The 22,715-nt window shown below is 36.7% G+C and overlaps 1 protein-coding gene across 1 annotated transcript in view; it reads left to right on the top strand.

Moving 5' to 3' along the window:
* The window catches only part of LOC117498006, a 145,359-nt gene extending 123,805 nt beyond the window's left edge, over positions 1 to 21,554 (top strand). Inside the window, exons 30-38 of the mRNA XM_034150052.1 lie at positions 304 to 354; positions 19,465 to 19,480; positions 19,576 to 19,667; positions 19,771 to 19,821; positions 20,069 to 20,084; positions 20,180 to 20,271; positions 20,375 to 20,425; positions 20,560 to 20,610; positions 20,945 to 21,554. Coding sequence (XP_034005943.1) covers positions 304 to 354; positions 19,465 to 19,480; positions 19,576 to 19,667; positions 19,771 to 19,821; positions 20,069 to 20,084; positions 20,180 to 20,271; positions 20,375 to 20,425; positions 20,560 to 20,610; positions 20,945 to 20,952 — 428 coding nt within the window. The 3' untranslated portion in view covers positions 20,953 to 21,554. The remainder of the gene's footprint in view (positions 1 to 303; positions 355 to 19,464; positions 19,481 to 19,575; positions 19,668 to 19,770; positions 19,822 to 20,068; positions 20,085 to 20,179; positions 20,272 to 20,374; positions 20,426 to 20,559; positions 20,611 to 20,944) is intronic.
* The last annotated feature ends 1,161 nt before the right edge of the window (positions 21,555 to 22,715 follow it).

Here is a 22,715-nt window from a genome sequence, read left to right as displayed (position 1 = left end):
AGAAATGAATAAAATATATATATTAAAACAAGCATATATACATATTTGTTCATATAAACTATAGGTAAGAAATGAATGAAAATGAAAATAGACATATATACACCAGATCTCAGAGGACCAATCAGGTCCCTGCTACAGACCACATGATCAACCAGGATGAAATTCAAAACATGCCAGAATATTCTCCTCTCCTCCATGGTCAGCCCTTGTCCAGCTTAATAATATGATTTATTTTTAACTCTCAGCCTTAATTGTGATTAAAATGATTGGTATGACCATGGCTTGATTTTCACTTCTCTGTAGGTGATCGTTGTCTCTATGAAACAATCGGAGCGCCTGTAGAAGCTGGAAATGGTAGAGTATTTCATTTGTGTTTAACATGGAGTAATACAAGTACTACATGCAATGGTTGAGATGCTTTTGTAGGCCAGCAGTGTCTAAATAAAGTACAGAAATTGTCCTTTGATTATTATTTTAATCCTTCTAGCAGGTGCCAGTAATGAACCAGAAGAGAGCCTTTACATAAACGTGGCTGCGGGTAAAGTCAAGTACAAAACACTTTAATACATATACATATTAATATACTAAAAGCTTTTATTGTGTGCTGTGCTGCTTGCCAGTTTCAGCAATGATCAAATCCACCAAATAAAGCTTTTACACTTTGTGTGAATGTAATGTCTTTTTATATACAGCATGTTGTTTTCCAGACATGTTTTGGTTTAGTGAAACATTACTTAAAACATCATAACTAATAAATGGCGAATGTAAATATGTTCACACACAAATTAGTTGGCTTTACCATACATTGTTGTATTAAAAAATAGTACCATGAGCAGAAATTACCCAATGACGATAACTCATTTTGGTTTTCTTCCAGATCAATAATGGACAGAACCAATGGAGCGGATAAAAACATGAAAAACAACATCCTTGTTTCAGCAATTGAGTGTATTTGCTGCTTTTGTGTAAATAGCACAGTGCCTTTTTTTAATAAAGGCCTTTCTAGGAACATGCTAAATGCTTTGTAATTCACCTGTACTTACTTTCTGTGTACTTATATTTAGTGTAAAACATTGTACTACAACATTATCTGTTACATGTCTGATACAGATCATGTGGCTCTAACCTTGTTGTACATTTGGTGATATTAGAGCCAGATACTAATATATGCAGTATGGACACATGCTTTAGCACTGTAGATGCACACAGTGGACACACAAATATATTATGAATAAAACCCAAATGCAATTATAACTGCATGTACTGTACACAGAATGATTCTTACTAGATGCTACCACAGGGTGCCAACAAATTATCTAATGCCTTTAATTTACCTGCAGAAGTAGTCTCTTGCAAAAGCCAAAACATCTGAAGTCACAGCGCCACCAATAGGTCAAACAAGATGTTCAGATTCAAAGGAACTGAAGCACACATCTTTTGTACAGTGTATTTGTTTTCTTTCAGATTTTTGGGGCATGTTTTTTGTTTTGTATTAATAAACATAATTTTGATTATCTTATCTCTATTTTTGTACGTAGTGTCACATATACACAGAAGACAATAAGGAGCATTTACAAGTATACAAATAACAAAATATACACAGAGACAAAAAAAGAAAACAAAAACTGTGTGTGTGTGTGTGTGTGTGTGTGTGTGTGTGTGTGTGTGTGTGTGTGCGTGCGTGCGTGCGCTTGAGCGATTAGACAAAAAGAGAGAAATAAATGACTAAATTATAATTGAAATTAAATGAGTAAGAATATAATAGTCATATATCCTAGGAAGGGGGGGGGCATATAAATAGTAGCATGACCTTAAAGAAGTAGAAAGGGGTGGTGGCTGAAATCGTATTGAGGATTATTAATTAAATGCATCAATCAATGGGTTCCAGATTGCATCAATATCATTGGTTTGTTTTTTTATGCCGGCAGATAATTTTTCCATTGAAATGTATTCTCTAAGCAGGTTTTTCCAAATTGTGATATTGCTTTTGTGTCGTGATTTCCAATTCATGAGGATAGTTTTTGTTGCAATGATTACTACTATGGACAGAATTCTACTTGATGTAATGTTGATGTTCACATTGGAAATGTCTCCTACTGTAGTAAACAAAGGGATGTGGCAGTCCAGCAAAAGAGAGAGGTTGTTAGTGATGTTATGCCATAATTGCTTAACTGGTGTGCATTCCCATGTGGCACATGGGTAGGTGTCTGTGGTGTTAAGTGAGCAATGAGGACGGATGTCAGAATATGCAAAACCCATTTTGAACATCCTTTCCCCCGTGTAGTGCACTCTGTGAATAATCTTATATTGTATGACGTGCATGTTGGTGTTGGTTGATATGGAGAATAAGTTTCTGCAGATTTGCGACCAGAAGTCGGCGTTGGGGGTAATCTGTAGATCTTTTTCCCATTTATTTGAAGGGATGGACATTGTTTAGTCTGCAGAATAAATACATTTATATATTTATGAAAGCAGTTTTTTTCTTGATTTGATTTTGAATATTTTTGAGGGGTGGGTAAGAGTTCAAAGTTTTGCTGTTAACTTTAGTTTGAATGGGTGATTTGAGTTGTAAATATTCAAAATATTGATGTTCCCTGATGCCGTACTTCTGGACCAAATCAGAAAATGGAATTAACTTGTGTTCATGAAATATATTTTTGAAGAGTGTGATGCCTTTGGCGATCCACAATTTGAAATGTAAAGGTTTTCTGTTTATTAGAAAGTCAGGATTGATCCAGATGGGAGTGTGTTCGGTGGGTGAAATTGTGTTGTTAGTTAATTCGTTAAATGTCCATCTTATCTCATCTTTAATAATACAAACGTTCTGTATTATGTTAAGCAGATTAACCAAAATAACTCAAAACATCATGGAATTCTTCATACTCTTTTTACCAATACAAAAACAACAACCCACAAGTATTATCTTTATTACATGCTTTCAATGTAATCAAATCAGTAAAGCCTGTCCAGGAGGAAAACAAGGCCGAACATTTTATATTTTTCAAACATATTATTGGCATTAAAATCTAAAAACGGTAAACAAAACCCTTAATGCACTTAAAATATAATATGTTTTCTGCTAATGCTTACACTTTTGTATGATCTCAAAATGTGAATATATGGTACTTTGTTCCTACATTGTCCATGGGTAAACATACAGTATTCTCTATGTAGAGAGATAGAAGAAGGGAATCTACTGACACACTACAAACAACATTAATTTGTCCAATTTATGTAAGTATGTTTTACTGAGGATATTTATTTTACTTGTTCTCCAGTCACTGAGCAGTTACATTTGAAGCTTTCTTTCCATATATGACCACAAGGTGGTGTCAAACTGCTTTATCTCATACTTTACCTACTCTACACAACTCGTCTTTCTGAAGTCTGGCAGCAGGGTCTGATGTCATTTAAATGTAACTCCTAACTAATAGAGTGGCGAAGTCCCTCCCCTTCCGGTGGACCTCCATGGGACCTTATTTCGGAAAAATTATGTATTGAAGTCAATGGAGAGAGAAAGATTATCTTTCGATCCCGTTTGAATTGTGCCACGAATTACACATATGATGTTTGTCAATTTAAAAGATAATTTTGCAAGTAAAAAAAAAAAAAATGTGTCGTAAAACTGTGAAGTAACACATTTGTTTGTGTGAAACGCTCAATGAACTACATCTCTGGTCAACAACACACGTCACCAAGATGGCCGTCACTACTGTCTTGTCAACAAAACGATTGACTATCCTCACTATCACCACAATGAAACACGTCCTGAAGAATGTCATGCAAAGCTGCCTGCCTGCCTTCCTTTGATTCTCTCTGAACTGCCTGGTCGTTTTAATGTTTAATGTCAACCATTTATGCAGATAGCATGAAGTAGAGAAGATCGCCAATGCTAACGTTAGCGTTAGCATTTCTCCCCCGGGCTTAAATTGTGTATAATAGAATGATCACACCGGTGACAGTACTATTCAAAGGGTTCACGAAATATGACTACTACTCTTACTGTTTAACATGTTGGGTTACTTAATGTTACTTCATGTTAAGGCTAATAAAAATGACAAGGCTGTAATGCTAACTAACGTGCTAGCTACTAGCTAGGTAGCTAACTTGATCAAGCCACTCCTGGTGCTTTCATCAGACGGGAAGCAAAAGAACGAGCAAGACCCATTGCTGGTATAATAACAACCTGGTACTAAGCACACAGGCATCTTGTTAAAGTTATCTTATCTTAGCCAGCGCCATATAGATAGATTATATCTTTATTGCGCTGATCTTAGGTATCTGAATGGTGGAGGAAAACAATTGTGACATCACTTACGCAACTCTGGGATTTGTAGTCTTTCTAGTTACGTATTTTTCATAGTCTTATATTTCAACAGTTTTACGACAAACTGTGACTTTTTTGACATGGAAATTATTTTTTAAGATGACAAACATCATATGTGTAATTCATGGCACAATTCAAACGGGATCGAAAGATAAGTTTTCTCTCCCCATTGACTTCAATGCATATTTTTCCGAAATAAGGTCCCATTACCCGGAAGTAGGTGGGCGTGACTTCGCCACTCTATAACTAAACAATTGACTGCTTACGGTTCACTTCCTTAGCTTTGCACTGATGAATGGAAGTGGAAGCTTTCAATTTTGACAACCCACAACATTTAAACTTCAAAACTACTGAAGTGTTGTGGTATTTATTAATTTTGATCATTATTATGGCATTAAATTGTTGTGATACAATTTTGCGCCTAGACAACAACTATTTTCTGTATTCAAATGATTGCTTTATTACCAATGATATATATATGAAATGTTGCTCCCTTAAAGTAGGTATACCCTTATGAAACAAAAATATATTGTAATATATTGGTAAATATAATACAATATACTGGATCATACATTTCCATATATGGGAAAGTAGTCCTTATATTTTTAAATATATTGCAATATATGCATGGACCATGTATGGCTATATATTGATACATATAAAAATAATATATTGCAATGAAAACAAAAACTACACTATACATTTTTATATGTAATAGTTTTATTGAAACACTCATTTATCTTTCATGAGTTACACAAGTTTACATAAAATTGAACAGATATTCATAAACAGTTATCTCACTTCGTTTTGTATAGTTACCCACTTTATATATGAACATATGTTTGATGGTATATATTAAAAAAGTGCAAATACTCCATTGTCCATTGAATGATTGAAAATAATATACAGTTTATAAATATATACAGACACACACATATATGGACGCATATATATATATGCATATATGCATGCATATATATATGCATATATGCACGCATATATATATATGTGCATATATATATAAATATGCATATATATATTCACATATATATATATGCATATATGCACGCATATATATAGGCATATATGCACGCATATATATATATATATATATGCATATATATATAAATATGCATATATATACACATGTATATATGCATATATATAAATATGCATATATATATACACATATACTTACTTCTTATTTCTATTTGTTTAATATATATGTTTATTTTGAAATTGGAAATAACCCAGTACTGAGATATTCTTGGAAATTAAATGAGAATCCATAAAACAGCTTGCAAGGCAAGGCAAGGCAAGACAAGGCAAGGCAAGGCAAGTTTATATATATAGCACCTTTCAACAACTTGCATTTGGATTCTGTTTACAGCCGACCGGCTATTTGGAGTGGAGTGCAGCCCATCCACGGCAGACAGCCCAAACAGTATTCGAATGCGCCACTTCCGGCTGACAGTGGCTGACCTCCGTCTTCGCTAAACATAACTCTCTAAAACGTGTTAACGTTCTCATTGGACACATTACGTGCCAGTGATCATCACCAATCAATCTCACAGATTTCGGGGAGGCCCCCCCCCTCTCCAGCAATAGATTGATCTGATTGGCAAATCTGCGTTGCCGTCTCTGTCTGTTGATGATGGCGCTGTGAGAAAGCATTCATCAGGGGCTTCGAAACGGAAAATTAAAAAGAAACGAGAGGAAAATACAGCACGAGAGTCAGGTATGTGTGTGAGCATTTAAAACTATTTTAAATTGAAATAATTCTGCATGTACACTACAAGTAGTCTAGTTGCTTAATCCGTATGTCTTGTCTCTCGGCACTACAACAGCTACATTAGCTAACGTTAGTTAAATTAGCTATGTTAGTTCCCTCGTGTATAAGTGTATAACCGGTCGACAGCTTTGTGAACATTCAATTCCAAAGATTTTCGATGTTAGTCAACTGAAGTCGACCCAAAACAGCCAAAAATAGCCGACCTTTAGATCGCTAACATTTTATCGTAAGTCAACATAGCGGAAACTAGCCTAGCGGCTAACGGACATTTTCTGACTGGTGAAGATGATGAGCTAGTTAAGTAATGTAACCACAGTTAGTCTATGTGTTCTGATGTTAGTAACTATGTAGGCTAACATTAGTTAGGCTATGTGTTGTGGATTAATGCATTCAAGTTAGTTCACATTTTAGTTGTTATTGCCCCTGCTGACAATTGTGTGGATAATATGTAGCCTACAGTCAATGGAATTTCACATTTTGCTCTCCAGTGTATGTTATTTTAATGTTGACCCATAATACTATATCTATATATTTTACAGGAGCATTGTTGAAATTCATAGGTCGAACTAAGCCTGCAGAACCACAAGTCAAGAGGACAGAGGAGCCACATAGCAGTGGTGACTGAGGCAGAAGAAATAAGGAGAGAGGGCCCATGCAGAGAGGCAGACATCAGTAGTGAGGAATCAGACCCAAAAGACACGAGGACAGAGGAGCCAGATCGCAGTGGTGAGGAACGCACTGTCATTTAATTTCACTGTCATTTTACTTTTCACATATCACTTTATTCACTATTCAGCTTAGTTATTTATTCAGTTATTTTATTACTGGTACTGCTAATTGCACTATGCGTATTGTTGTATATTGTATATACGTATGTATTTACTACTACTACTTACAAACTCAAGGGTTGTAGCTTTGTGTCAGTACATATTTCAGGGTTTTTCTATGCCTTTGTTCATCTAAATTCTAATACTCATAGGCGACTACAACTCCTGCCGATGCCGAGGCCCAGTTCTCCCTTCCCACCACTCCAGGCTCATTGTGCTAGGTAAAACTCATTCAATAAAAGTAGTCTTTTAAAGGTGGGGTAGGTTATTTTGGAGAAACCAGCTTGAATGCGCTAGAAAATACACAGCCGGAAAAAATCTGCCACTTCCTTACAGAGCCCCTCCTCCATCACACACGAACGCGCACATGACCAATGAGGGCACGAGATACGTTTGTGCACAGATGGAAGGCTGACAGGCAGGTAGGCCATCCAGTCATTTCAGCCGGGCCAGCTAAAATGATTGGTCGTGGTTTTTACAGTATTACGGCTTCCACAGATGACATTCTTTTAATCTGTTACGCACCTTCCGCCCGGTACCGGGCGGATAAACGCGTCATTTGCAGGAAACAACGTCTAAGGAATCTTAATATTGAATAAAACTATGAATGTGTTATATCCATGTAACGGGAAGAAACTCAGCTAACTGATCTTTTTAATTAATTTTTTCAAAAAAAACCCACATTAGGCGCGTTCACACCAAGTACTTTTCCCACAGTAGTTCCTGAGAACTTTAGTTCATGAGAGTTCTTTTAGTTCTGACGAACTAAAGCAGATCGCGTTCACACCAAAATGAGTTCCTGGGGGTGGATTAGGCAAATGAGCCGCTGACGTCACTTCTTCTTCTTCTGCTTAGGTTTTCCTGGCAGGCTGCAAACAACTTCACGGCGAGTACAGTAGGTGGCGGTATGCACCTTAAAGTTGCAATCCGCCAAAAAAACGAGAGAAGAAGAAAAAAAACTTCCGCTTCCGCTGGATGCTTCTGTTTACCTTCCGACCTCAGACACGGTATGGAGTTGACGTTTTGGTGGTCGTGTTATACAGCTTCGTAACGGAGTTATTTAAGCCAATAACTCAGCCACAAATACAAATACAGATCGACCATTCAAATGCAATAGAAATGCTGAGTCGGAGGCGAAGGCGGTTAAGAAGCCTTAACAAAAGGATTAGACGACGAAATCACACGCGATGGACATGTTTCGCCGTTGTACAGCCGAGGATGATGACCGTTATCACGCCCAAAGAACAGCAATGGTACGTTCATTAAATCACATTAATACTATCTAATGTAGGATTTATGGAGTTATGTAGGGCTAATTTGTGTCTTTGTATGTGTTCCAGATATGCGAATACTACGGAACTCTGGGTGAACAATAGAACATCGGCTTGGTGGGAGAAGGTGCCAACATGTGCAGTGGATCGAAGATTTCCGAATGTCCAAGGGCTCTTTTCAACTCCTCTGTATTCGCCTGGAAGCAACGTTGTGGAGAGGCATCTGAACAGCATGGAAATTGTAAATTGACAATAAAGCTGATATTTTGTACAGTGCATTTGGTTCTCTTTTATTTACCAGTCAACAGACACAATTACAATAGTGCAGATGCACCTTAGTGCAAAGATTAAATGTCAGTATCAAAACAGTACTCATACTGTATATTAATGAGTATATTATGTTAAATGTGTGTTAAAGACAATGGGATGAGGTTGAAAGCTCTTTAAAAACGTTTGTATACATACATGTTAACATACATGTTAAGCATGCACACCTGAAGAACTACGTTACACACACACAGGTTAGTCTGTGTACCGCTGCACTGCTGCTGGTTTAAACAAAGACAGTCATGATGCTAGTGCCGTGCATGTAGGTTCTCTTTTATTTATCAGCAGCAGCTCAATAAGTGTCAGTAGTATCAAAACAATATAATAACAGTGGCAATATATATATATATATATATATATATATATATATAATAACAATAGGTAGGCTCAGCAGCAGACACACCTTTGTGCAAAGTTAGGTGTCAGTATTAATAACAGTGGCATATATATATAATCACAATAATACAAAATTAACTGTCACAGGTGTAGGCAATTTGGGGTGAAGTGTCTTGCCCAGGGACACAACGACATCCTGACTGCAGTGGGGTTTGAACCTGTGCTCCCCTGATCCGAACACCAACGCACCAGACCACTGCACCACACGCCTCCCAACAAGTCATTGTACAGTTTATCAACGACAGGTTTTTCTTAATTTTTGTATTGAAGGCCTGTTGGATTTAATCAGCTCACTTAGCACTGCCAGAAGCCCAGCCAGAAAGGTATTTTGTTGCTCCACCTCGATTCCTGGGCCTTGTGTGAATGCAGCAGCCGTTCGTCGTGCATCTCCTTGGCACGCAGGTCCTCATTCTCCTTGCTGACCATGGCACGGTGGGCCATCGCCATGATGGTGTCAAGGAAGCTGTCATCGCGTGCCCACTTTCCTAAGGTGAAATATGCAAGATACAAGATCAGTTTAATCGCAACAACGACACAACATTGTCCAAATCTGTCTCTGCAGGCACACAACAGGAGGAACACAGGGAACACCTTTGATTTGACTATTAACATTTTAAATGGTGAAGGCACTAGCAATTGGGGGATGGAGGGCTCTCAGGACATGATAGGGTGGCGTGTGGATAAGTGCATTGGTGTTCGGATCAGGGGAGCACAGGTTCAAACCCCACTGCAGTCAGCATGTCGTTGTGTCCCTGAGACACTTCACCCCAAAGTGCTCCTGTAGGGATTGCCCTCAGTATTGAGTATGTAAGCTTTGGATAAAAGCGTCTAACAAGTGACATGTAATGATTCAAAAAGCTTTTGAGTATTGAATAACAAACCAATGTGGTTTACTTGTTATCCACAGTTTAGCTGCTAAATGTTTTTTAGCAATGCTTTTCTTTGTGCTCCACATATCTAAATGTATAAAGAGTGTTTTCACCTCCGTTCCCTCCTGTTTGCTGCAGTATGGCAGCAGCGGTCAGGATGGTAGTCCTGACGGTGTCCGCTAACCGGGCACAGGGTGTGGAGCTGCCTACTCTCAGCGGGGGGGAACTGAACGTGGAAACTGTGTTTCTCTGAGGGATCCTCCATGTAGTCTGAGAAGCCTTCTGAGGAAACAAGGTCAAACTATTTAGGATAATACAAGGAACAATGTTTAGGCAGTAAATAGAATTTCAATTACATTTCTACTTAAATGTGCAAAAATATTAGAACATCAGTCTTTGTGGCATGCAGGTAATCAACTGTTTAAGCTTTTACCATTAACATGTAGAATGAATGTTGCAAATTACTTGAAATTATAGCAACTACAATCTATTGTTTACCTCAGTGTAGCCACAGAGGTCCAGCTAGCATGCTAATTGCTAACGTTATATTATCGTTTTATCCCGGAGGGGAAAACTAGTTTCTAATCCTGAGAGAAACACCTCGCCTGAAACACACGATTAGTGCCATGAGTTAGTGAAGCAAATTACAGAACATTGCACACTTATTCACAAGTCAATACGTGTTTATAGCGGGCACGGCTGAGAATAGCTAGCTAGCTAGATGTTGTTAGCCAGCTTGGACCTAACGTTAGCTAGTTCTAGCATGGCTAGCTCGATCTACTGAGCAAATAAAAGTACATCTAAGACCAGTATTGTGCAGATTAAAACAGTGCAGTGCATGTATTTTATTTTACCTTCGTAGTCGTCACGACATGACTTTGCCAGGTCTGCTAACTTTGCTGATCCACTGAAACTGCATGCAGTAGAAGCTTCTGAATTCCGCACTTTGCGTCCTCCGAGTAAATCGCCAGAAGCGCCGAGACATCCTCATCAATTCCACCGCTCCGATGATTTATTTAGTGTTGCTATAATAACTGCTTTCACAAAAGTAATCTCTTCGGGTAAACGAGCAAATACAATGGCCGCTTCCAAAAAAAAAATCACAGTCAAACGGGCGTGGTTTGCATTCCGCACAGCCAATCAGACGTACGAACTGTTTTCTCCCACAACAGACCCTGCTCTGTAGCAGGGACTGAAAAGCGAGTCTCGCGAACTAAGTTGAGCTACTTTAGTTCCTGGGGCTTTTTGGTGTGAATGCAAATATATCGTAGTTCTGATTGTGGGAAAAGTACACCAAAGTACTCCGGTGTGAACGCACCTAATGCTAGCACTCAGCCTCTGAATTAGCCTCGTGCGAAAAAACGGAACCTACAAAGGCACTTAAACTCACTCATAACTCCCTTATTACTTATCCTAGATGCAAAGCCAACCACTCGTTTTTGGTGTCCTGGAGACACTGAATCTATTGGTGCCCTCCTCAACACTCAGTGATAAACATTCGTGACGCTATAAACGAAAGCGTACATCATAACATGTGGAGCTAAGTAGCTAAAAACGCTAATATGGCTTACCTTGGTCAAAACTGGTCTTCAATGGCATTCAAACGATAAAAAAACGATACTGCAGTTAATCCATAGGTTCATCCTATGTATCTGTGCCTTCTTTGAAATTATTTCTGATAATCCATAAGCAATAAAACGGATTTTTAGTTTCTAAACTCCAGAAGGAGAACATCTGCAAAACTAGTTTCAGTTATAAACGCGTAGCCCCCACCTTTTCTCTTTACAATGAGTGTGTGTGTGGGCCTCCCCCTTCGATTCTAACGGTCAGAAAGGTGTGTCAACGATCCCAATCGAGTAAGGGGGGCCAGAGATAGGTCAAATCCACCCAAATGACCCCAGAAGTGGGGGTTTTTGGCTAAATCTCTCTAAAAAGGTCAAATTTCACTTGTTTTGCATCAATCTTGATACAGGGTACTTATTATATGTTGTACTTTGGATTCCTAAAGCTTTTAGTCTACTAACCCATCATCCAAGGGTAGTTTTCACTATCTGTAAAAAATAATATTTGGACGGACACTATAATTTACTGTTTTTTACTATGTAAAATCTGAATTTTCTTTAAAATAAAAAACATTTATATTGATTCTGACACTTCTACATCCAACTCACAGGTTTATCATTACTTTGAGAACAAAGATTATTAATTTAACCCTTTTAGAAGGGAAGATATGGTCATTTGTTCTGGGAATGTCATTTTCGAGCCTGAGACCTGAAAAACAGGCTCAGAGTGGAACAGGTTAATGGATTTTTGGTCAAAGCACTTAAAATATTCATTGCTATCGGGATGTTCAGAGCATTCCATGGAATATAACAAAAAGTGTATCTCGAGTACCCCACCTTTAAAGATGAATGCAATTACATTTAAAAAAGTTTTGAACATAACTGTTACAGATGCAGATGCTTGGTCCAAATTCCATAAAATATACCAACCAGTAGCGCCACACTCAGACGAAAATGTACAAAGCCTATTCTTCCACTATTTGTATTCCCACATTATTCACCAAGCCAGCCCATGCTTTAATATAGATATTATGGATATTGTTATAATTCCTGCTGTCTTTTGTGAACTTCTAATTATTTGTAATTGTTCTGTTCCACAGATGCTGTAGTAAACCCAACCCGGTATCACGGCAAGACGTGAACATGTGACGATCTACCATGCTGGGAGACGTGAATATGTCACGGTTTCGTCCCTTCAAACGTGACAGTTACACGGTATTGTTAACATGGCCCAACCAGTGGAGAAATACCCGGAAGTGCCAAGCAAATGGTCTACCGCGCCTATTGGTCGGTTTTTATTGTCAAAATGAGATGTTTTTAATTTATTTTTTAATCGTCACACTTGATTTCGCCGATTTTCTTGTTGCCCTAGCTGGTCGACACCTCTTTTAGCAGAAACAAAGGCTACATTAATGTATTAAATCGATGTTAATCTATGTGTGTGGAGGTGAGGATGTGGAATTAACGGACGTGTGAAGGGGTGTGTGTAATGTGGTGATTACATTATTCACCCACGGATCTATGGGTTGGGGGTATTGTTCCACACGGACATTTTAGTTAAACGGAGTTCAATGCAAATATGTAATACATGTCGCCACATTTTGAAATATATTATTACATATTGCTGTGGTTATTACAAAATGAGTTGCAAACAATAACATTACAACTGTTTATTTATTTATTCAACCATGAATCATCCTCACTCATAATTTAAAAATATTTCAGTAGAATATCTTTCATTGGCCAAAACTAGATAAAGTGTTACCATATTCATTAGCTAACATGTATATCAACATCAATTTTGGGATATATTTACAGTTTGGTTATGGTTACATAATGAATATTACAGTTTTTTAAAAGGGCAACTCACGCATTTTGTAATAACCATTGCAAAATGTAATAATTTATTACAAAATGCAGGGAAATGTATTTTATATTGCGTTCAGGCTGTTACAGAATGCAGCAGATTATTACAAAATGTGGGTTTTATTACATAATTACGTGAAAATGTTCTTGAGTCATTACATAATGTGTTGTTTATAGGCCTTTTCTTTATTTCTTTCCTTGCCCTTATTTTATTTTGATAACTGTTACACATTGATAGAAAAAAACTAATTAAGCTTCTCATTATTCAGACTCAGCGCTTAAGCTTCTTTTAAATGTTGATAAAACCAAGGTAATGCTCTTTTCGAAAGCTAAAAAGACACCAGAGCCTGTTTTAGATATTGTAACTACGCAAGGAATAAAACTTGAAGTGGTTATCTGTTACAAATACCTTGGTATCTGGCTTGATGATGGTCTCACTTTTAAACTTCATGTCAATAACCTGCTTAAAAAACTGAGGGTTAGGCAACGTTTCTTTTACAGGAACAAGTCCTGTTTCTCGCTTGAGGCCAGGAAAAGGCTAGTCACTGTGACCTTTTTACCTGTACTGGACTATGGTGATCTGATCTATATGAATGCACCTGCCCATTACCTGATCAAGTTAGATGCCGCCTATCAACGTGCACTGAGATTTGTGACAAACTGTAAAGTATTAACCCATCACTGTACCCTGTATGCCAGGGCTGGTTTGCCTTCACTAACTGTACGGAGGCTCAGTCACTGGTACATTTTTATATACAAAGCCATGTTAGGGAAACTTCCATCCTACATCTGCTCCCTGATCTCACGGCGAATTGTAAGTGGCTACTGCCTGAGATCGAATGCTGTGGTTTTATTAAATGTGCCAACTGCTAGGACTGTCTTAGGGAAGATAGCTTTTAGATGAGCAGCTCCGCTAACTTGGAACAGTCTGCAAAAGGAATGGAAGCTGAGCAATTTGGTTCCACTAAATGTTTTTAAAGCAAGGATAGATGCTATCCAATCGGAAACTGTTGGAACCTGTAAATGTTACTAGCTATGTAAACTGTAGTCGCTGTAAATATGCTGTATGATGTCCTTTTTGTTTTTCTGTTATGTTTATATGTATTCATGTGGAACCTACTTGCAGCAGGTCACCCTTGAAAAAGAGATCAATGATCTCAATGGGATTCACCTGCATAAATAAAGGTTTGAAATGAAATGAAAGATTTTTTTTATCCGAACATGCATTTCTCCTCATTGTGATCATATATTGCACTCATGTTCAGAATATATGGTACGTACATGGTCTTTTATAAAACTGAATATATAGTGCATACATGTCCCCATATTATTGTGAATATATAGCGCATACATGTCCCCATATAATTGTGAATATATAGCGCATACATGTCCCCATATCATTGTGAATATATAGTACATGCTTGTCCCCATATAATTGTGAATATATACTACATATATGTCCCCATATAAATCTGAATATAGAGTACATACATGTCCCCATATAATTGTAAATATATAATACATACATGTCTCCATATACATCTGAATATAGAGTACATACATGTCCCCATATAAATGTTAATATATAGTAAATGTATGTTCACATATATACACAACCAATATATTATATATATTTACATATATTACTCAATATATGGAAAGAGGCAATTACTGATGTATTATCCCATATATTGCAATATATTAACACAATATATTATTCTATATATCTTCAATATATTTTGTAGATATGAATAAATATGTTTTTCATGTTGATTATTAATCAGTATCAGTTGGTGTAGCCAACAGCAAGATTTCCTTTTCCTTTATTTCAATTATCCAGTAAATCAGAAAACAAAATAATGCAATATATTGACAGTTAATATATGGGGAAATATATTTTCTTTGCGTAAGGGTAGAGTCTATTTCGAGGAGGGGCAGGACTTTGTCTCTTTTCACATTCACTTCTGGTAGAGAGACTATGAAAGACTTCCTGTGGGTGAGGTTGTTTCTAAACTTAAACTTGAATTCCTCCAGAACACTCCAGCACTGCAGTTCAACTATTTGGTTAAAGCTGTTACACACATTTTCATATGAAATATTGGTGAGAAGGCCCATGGCTTATAAAGTGAGTATGACGCATGCAATTGTATCTCCTTTTTAAAACTGTATGCACTTTCTTTTTTTGGAAAGACTTCATGCAGCAGTCTTTAGAGAAGCATCAATAATTACTGACCATTTGTGAAGAATCACACGCCCACAGGGTGATCTTATCTACCAGGAATTATATTTGAATACCGTATCTCTCTTCATCATTAGAGGATACCTAAACCAAGGTGTATAAAATGTGCTGTGTTAAAAGCAGTTCAGTTGTGTGAGCTTTGTGTAAAAGGGAAGGAAGCGCAGACTGTGTTAGAAATCGACTTCCGTGTCCAATATTACATTGCATTTGTTTCTCTGTAGTTCCTGATTTCTCTTCATATGCTGCAGTCTTGATCTTTCTATTTACACAAAGTAGAAGAATTTCTCAGAAACAGAGGAACAATTTATCAGTGTTGGATGTGAAGATGGGACACACTTTGCTCTCTCTACTGGGGTTTCTCTGTGAGTACTTTTAATGTTTGAATTGCCATTGATACAACTTTTTAAATGCCTGATGTTATGATACGTTTGATTTCTGTCAGCATGATAATGTCTGATGTAGTTTCATACTTGTTTCAGTGCTGAATTTACTTTACCGTGGACAAGCTCAAGGTGATTATACAATTGTATCTCTTTTTGTTTACCAACTAAAGTAAAATCTACCTATGTAACTCTCCAAACAACATCCTCTTTTTTCTGTGTTCCGTTTTGTCAATTTATTATAAATGTTTTGACAAAAAGAAAACACATTTTACTTCATGTATCTTGTGATGGTTTCTATATGCTGTGCTGTTCTTTGAGCCAAACTGGACCACTTTTTTCATCGGAGAGTCTGTTACCTTCAAGTGTGACATTACAGGAGACAAATACAGCGACTGGTATTACTCAATCCAAAGGGATGGCAGATTATTTCTCCCTAACCACAAATATGAGAGCTATAAATTCCCCTCAGCCTCAGGCTTCAGTGGTGAATACCAATGCTTTTTTCATCAGAAGGGCACAACAAAGGAAAGCAATACAATCTATCTAAATGTATCAGGTAAGTGATCAAAGTAATACCATCATGACCAAGTTCAATTAAAAACACTTTTTATTCATTTATGAACCATGTTGATATGAACACGCAGTTTGGACAAGTTCTACTATATAATCTGCATATTATTTTAATGTTTTAACGTTTGAACAGCTCCACTGATGCTGTATAGCCAGGTGAAGTATACTATACAATCCTGTGCTTTGTGTTATCACAAAATCACGAGTATTAAAATAAGAACAAAAAGACTGACAGGGATCACCTTCTTACCTCAAAGCATTTACATAAAGATAATACTTTACCAACAAACCATGTTATACTTTATTACATAACATGGTGACAAATAGATTTTGTTCCACATTGACAGTATCTGACTAAGTCATTTATCATCAGTTGACTTTTTTTGCTCTATATAAAATAAAATAAAAACTAGTATTTTGTTTTTTATTTATAAGGATAGTTCACCCTTACATTTGCTTTATACGTTTTTAGAAAATATGTAGAATCCAAGGAGTGCATGTAACCCACCAATTAGACTTCATAACTTTATCATTAAATCACTTTCCAACAGAAAGACCTCTGCCTGTCCTCACTGTGTCTCCATCATGGCCGAGTCCTGGAGCCTCAGTAACTCTGAACTGCAGTGTTGATCATCCTTCTACTGGCTGGAGCTTCTACTGGTATAAGGGTGTTCCCAATCTGTCAGGCAACTCTTACAGCTATGAGCTGCTACCTGGCAGCGAGAGTGGGACTAAACAGCATCTCTTCATCATTGATGGACAAACACACACAGCAGGATATTACTGCAGAGCAAGAAGAGGAGATCCAGTGTTTTACAGTTCGTACAGCAAACGCAAGTTTGTCTGGTCTGGAGGTCAGTATGTGGTTCCTTTTTCTTTCTTTCTTTAGTTAGCACAACAAATGTATTGATCAAAGTTTGTCTGCTCTGGAGTCCTTTTTGCTTTGACTTTTCCATTATTGCAAAATTGAATAAAGTCACTTATTTTGGGAACTTTTCTTTTACACCAGCATCAGGTCATATTTCAGTTTTCAAAACTATTCTCTAAAACAGAACGATAATTGACTGATTCATCTTTTGGACTGGACTGAATTTTAACACAAGTTCATCTCCTGACCCTCTTTTCATGCATGAAGTTGTTGTTCGCCATGGTTCAAACCTTAGACTTTGTAAATCCAAAACCTAATAATATAAGTACTTCTACAATACATTCTAATGAGATATAACTGGTAAGTGTTTTCTTAATTTTTTTAATTGGGAATATGTTTTAAGATATTTATCTGCTGGTTAAATGGTTTAAGACATAAACAATACATATGAGTAAAAGAATGTGTGTGGGATTGAGACACTGTGACATTCACTTTTGTTTTCCTCCTACTTTAGTTTGTTCCTGTTTTTTTTTTCAAGGTAAATTAAGTAGAAGTTTTGCTGTACCCATGCATTGTCTTTTTCAGTTTGCATGGTTTAAATGTCCCCTCTTTGTGTGTTTCAGATATTCACTCAGCAGCGTCTCTCACAGTGAGTCCTGACAGTGTGCAGCACTTCACCAAAACGCCTGTGTCACTGAGCTGTGAGAGAAACTCCACTGAGTGGAGAGTGAGGAGGTTTACAAAATCTGGCAACCTTCTTTCCTGTTCTTCCTGGGGGACAATGACTGGATCCACATGCAAAATAACCAGAAGCTGGCTTAGTGGAGTGTACTGGTGTGAGTCTGAAACAGGACAGTTCAGTAATGCAGTCAACATCACAATGAGTGAGTTTCCATTATTTAAAATATGTGTTTCTGAAGTATTATGTTGTATAAATGTGAAGGTGACAAGCATTAGTCAAACGTCTCTTCAAATTAGTAAAACTTTATAAAAAAGGCTAATTTGCAAAGTGAACTCCAGGGTCACTCCTCTCAAAGATCAAGGATAATATTCTATGTGTTTTATTGTTCTCATACATGCATTTCAGCTTCTACCAGGCTAGACCAGTTGTGCCTAAATGTATTAAATCTGCAAAAGCTGATGTCTCTGGCAAAGCCTTTATATTCTTTGATTTTTTTTCAGATGATGATATTATCCTGGTGAGCCCTGTCCGACCTGTGGCTGAGGGACTTCCTGTCACTCTTAGCTGCAAGTTAAATAATGAAACTGTTCTTTATGATGTGGATTTCTATAAAAATGAGAAACTCATCCAGAACGATACCAGAAGGGAGCTGACGATCTCCGCAGTGTCAAAGTCAGATGAAGGCTTTTATAAATGTAAACAGAGAGATTCAGCAGATGGTAGGACGTCACCAGAGAGTTGGTTCTCAGTAAAATGTGAGTATGATAAAAAACAGTTTCCTCTTTTTGAGATGTGTTGCTGAGTCAGAGCTAAAAAAAGACAGTTAATACTGAATTCAAAGTTGTCTTAGTTTCCTCTGAATTATACAATTTAGTTTTTGTAAGAGAAATACATTTTTCCTGTTCTGTATTCAGTCTTAAAACATTCATATGGCCATGATTACATGAGCAGCATTAAAAATATAAGATATGTGAACAGGGGTTTATAGTGTATTTTGTGAATTTGTTCCAATAAGTGTGTAAATATTTATGATTTATGTGTAAATGTATTTGTATAGTTTTGTATATTCCATAGATGTACATGTATGTGTCAATGTGTGAATGTAGGTTTTTTAAAAAAAAATTGAATGTCATTGTTTATTAATCTTAGATATTTCTGGGGCTTGGTCCGACCTTGAAGCTCTGTTCCTGTGAAGTGCTTTGAGGAAAGTGTTATATAAAAAAATTATAATTAAGGTTATTTATATTAGCAGCTTCTCGGCCTGGAAAAGCCTCTCAATTTCCCGTCCTGTTGACTGTTGGGCTGCTTTGTGGAGTTTTACTGATAATTCTCCCGCTGCTGTTCCTGTATCGCTACAGAAAATCAAAAGGTCAGAACCTTTTCATCTGATATCAAATGAATTAAACTATAATTACTCAAAATCACACATTACATGTACCGGAAACATTTGCAATTCAAAAACTGAGTTTTTGTTGTATTCAACAGATTCAGTCTTCATCAGGTCGGTACAACCCTCTTTTATCTCATTTTGAACATTACAGCAGTTATATGTTAAATTCAATCCACTTCATTATCTTCATGTGTATGTCCCACAAGATCTCAGAGCACCAATCAGGGCCCTGCTACAGACCACATGATCAACCAGGATGAAATTCAAAACATGCCAGAATATTCTGCTCTCCTCCATGGTCAGCCCTTCTCCGGTTTAATAATATAATTTATTTGAACTCTTAGCCTTAATTGTGATTAAAATGATTGGTGTAACCGTGCTTAATTTTCACTTCTCTGTAGGTGATCGTTGTCTCTATGGAAGAATCGGAGGGCCGGTAGAAGCTGGAAATGGTACATTATTTAATTTGTGTTTAACATGAAGTAATATACTACATGCAATTGTTGAGATGCTTTTGTAGGCCAGCAGTCTCTAAATAAATTACAGGAATTATCCTTTGATAAAAAAATGTAATCCTCCTTACAGCTGCCAGTAATAAACCAGAAGAGAGCCTATAATTACTCAAAATCACACATTACATGTACCGGAAACATTTGCTATTCAAAAACAATGTAACTAAGTTGTTCTTGTATTCAACAGATTCAGTCTTCATCAGGTCGGTACAACCCTCTGTTATCTCATTTTGAACATTACAGCAGTTATATGTTAAATTCAATCCACTTCATTATCTTCATGTGTATGTCCCACAAGATCTCAGAGCACCAATCAGGGCCCTGCTACAGACCACATGATCAACCAGGATGAAATTCAAAACATGCCAGAATATTCTGCTCTCCTCCATGGTCAGCCCTTCTCCGGTTTAATAATATAATTTATTTTAACTCTTAGCCTTAATTGTGATTAAAATGATTGGTGTAACCGTGGTTAATTTTCACTTCTCTGTAGGTGATCGTTGTCTCTATGGAAGAATCGGAGGGCCTGTAGAAGCTGGAAATGGTACAGTATTTAATTTGTGTTTAACATGAAGTAATACAAATACTACATGCAATGGTTGAGATGCTTTTGTAGGCCAGCAGTGTCTAAATAAAGTACAGGAATTGTCCTTTGATACATTATTTTAATCCTTCTAACAGGTGCCAGTAATGAACCAGAAGAGAGCCTTTACATAAACGTGGCTGCAGGTAAAGTCAAGTACAAAACACTTTAATACATATACATATGAATATACTAAAAGCTTTTATAATGTGCTGTGCTGCTTGTCAGTTTCAGCAATGAGCAAATCCACCAAATAAAGCTTTTTATACTTTTTGTGCATTTTAATGCCTTTTTATATATTGTTTTCCAGACATGTTTTGGTTTAATGAAACATTACTTAAAACATCGTAACTAATAAATGGCAAATGTACATATTTTCACACACAAATTAGTTGGCATTACCACACATTGTTGTATTCAAAAGCAGTACCATGAGCAGAAAGTGCCCAATGATAATGACTCATTTTGATTTTCTTCCAGATCAATAAAGACATGCTCATGGACAGAACCAATGGAGCGGATAAAAACATGAAAAACAAAATGCTTGTTTCAGCAATTGAGTGTATTTGCTGCTTTTGTGTAAATAGTGCAGAACCTTTTTAAATAAAGGCCTTTCTAGGAACATGCTGAATGCTTTGCAATTCAACTGTATACTTACTTTCTGTGTACTTATATTTAGTGTAAAACATTGTACTACAACTTTATCTGTTACATGTCTGATTCAGATCATGTGGCTCTAACCTTGTTGTACATTTGGTGATATTAGAGCCAGATACTAATAAATGCAGTATGGACACATGCTTTAGCACTGCAGATGCACAGAGTGGACACACAAATATATTATTAATAAAACCTGAATGCAATTATACCTGCATGTACTGTTCAGTGAATGATTCTTACTAGATGCTACCAGAGGGTGCCAACAAATGATCTAATGCCTTTAATTTACCTGCAGAAGTAGTCTCTTGCAAAAGACAAAACATCTGAAGTCACAGCGCCACCAATAGGTCAAACAAGATGTTCAGATTCAAAGGGACTGAAGCACACACCTTTTGTACAGTGTATTTGTTTCCTTTCAGATATGTAGGGCCCGTTTTTAGGTTTTTATTAATAAAAATCACTTGGATCATTTTACCATCTCATCTTGAATTATACAAATGTTCTGTATTCTGTGAAGTAGATTATCCAAAATAACTAAAAACATGGTGGAATTTCTCATACGCTTGTCACCAACAGAGAAACAACAACCCACAAGTCTTATCTTTATTTCATGCTTTCAATTCAATCAAAGCAGTAAAGCCTGTCCAGGAGGAAAACAAGGCTGAACATTTGTATTTTTCAAACCTTTTATTGTCATTAAAGTAAAAAAAATGGTAAACAAAACCCTTAATGCACTTAATATATAATATGTTTTCTGCTAGTACTTACACTTTATTATCTTGTATGATCTCAAAATGTGAATATACATTACTGTGTTCCTACATTGTCCTTGGGTAAACATACAGTATTCTCTATGTAAAGAGATAGAAGAAGGTAATCTACTGACGCACTACAGCCAACATTAGTTTGTCCAATTTATGTAAGTATGTTTTACTGAGAATATTCTATTTTATTTTTTCTCCAGTCACTGTGCAGTTATATTTGAAGCTTTCTTTAGAATATGACCACAAGGTGGTGTTAAACTACTTTATCTAATACTTGACCTACTCTACACAAATAGTCTTTCTGAAGTCTGGCACCAGGGTCTGATGCCATGTAAATGTAACGCCCTAACTAATAACTAAACAATTGACTGCTTACGGTTCACTTTCTTAGCTTTGCACTGATGCATGGAAGTGGAAGCTTTCAATTTTGAATACCCACCACATTTAAAACTGAACAACTACTGAAGTGTTGTGGTATTTAGTTATTTCGATCATTTTTATGGCATTAAGTCATTTTTGTACAACTGTTGTGATACAATTTTACACCTGGACAAAACATATTCTGTATTCAAATGATTGCTTTATTATGAATGATAAAGATATGAAATGTTGCCACCTTAAAGTAGATAGAGTCTATCTCGAGGAGGGGGCTGAACTTTGTCTCTCTTCAGATTCACTTCTGGTAAAGAGACTATGAGAGACTTCCTGTGGGTGAGGTTGTTTCTAAACTTAAACTTGAATTCCTCCATAACACACCAGCACTGCATTTCAACTATTTAGTTAAAGCTGTTACACACATTTTCATATGAAATATTGGTGAGAAGGCC

The sequence above is a fragment of the Trematomus bernacchii genome, unplaced genomic scaffold, assembly GCF_902827165.1.
Source record: "Trematomus bernacchii unplaced genomic scaffold, fTreBer1.1, whole genome shotgun sequence".
In the NCBI taxonomy this organism is placed as follows: domain Eukaryota; kingdom Metazoa; phylum Chordata; class Actinopteri; order Perciformes; family Nototheniidae; genus Trematomus; species Trematomus bernacchii.
This window is presented reverse-complemented; position numbering and strand designations above follow the sequence as displayed.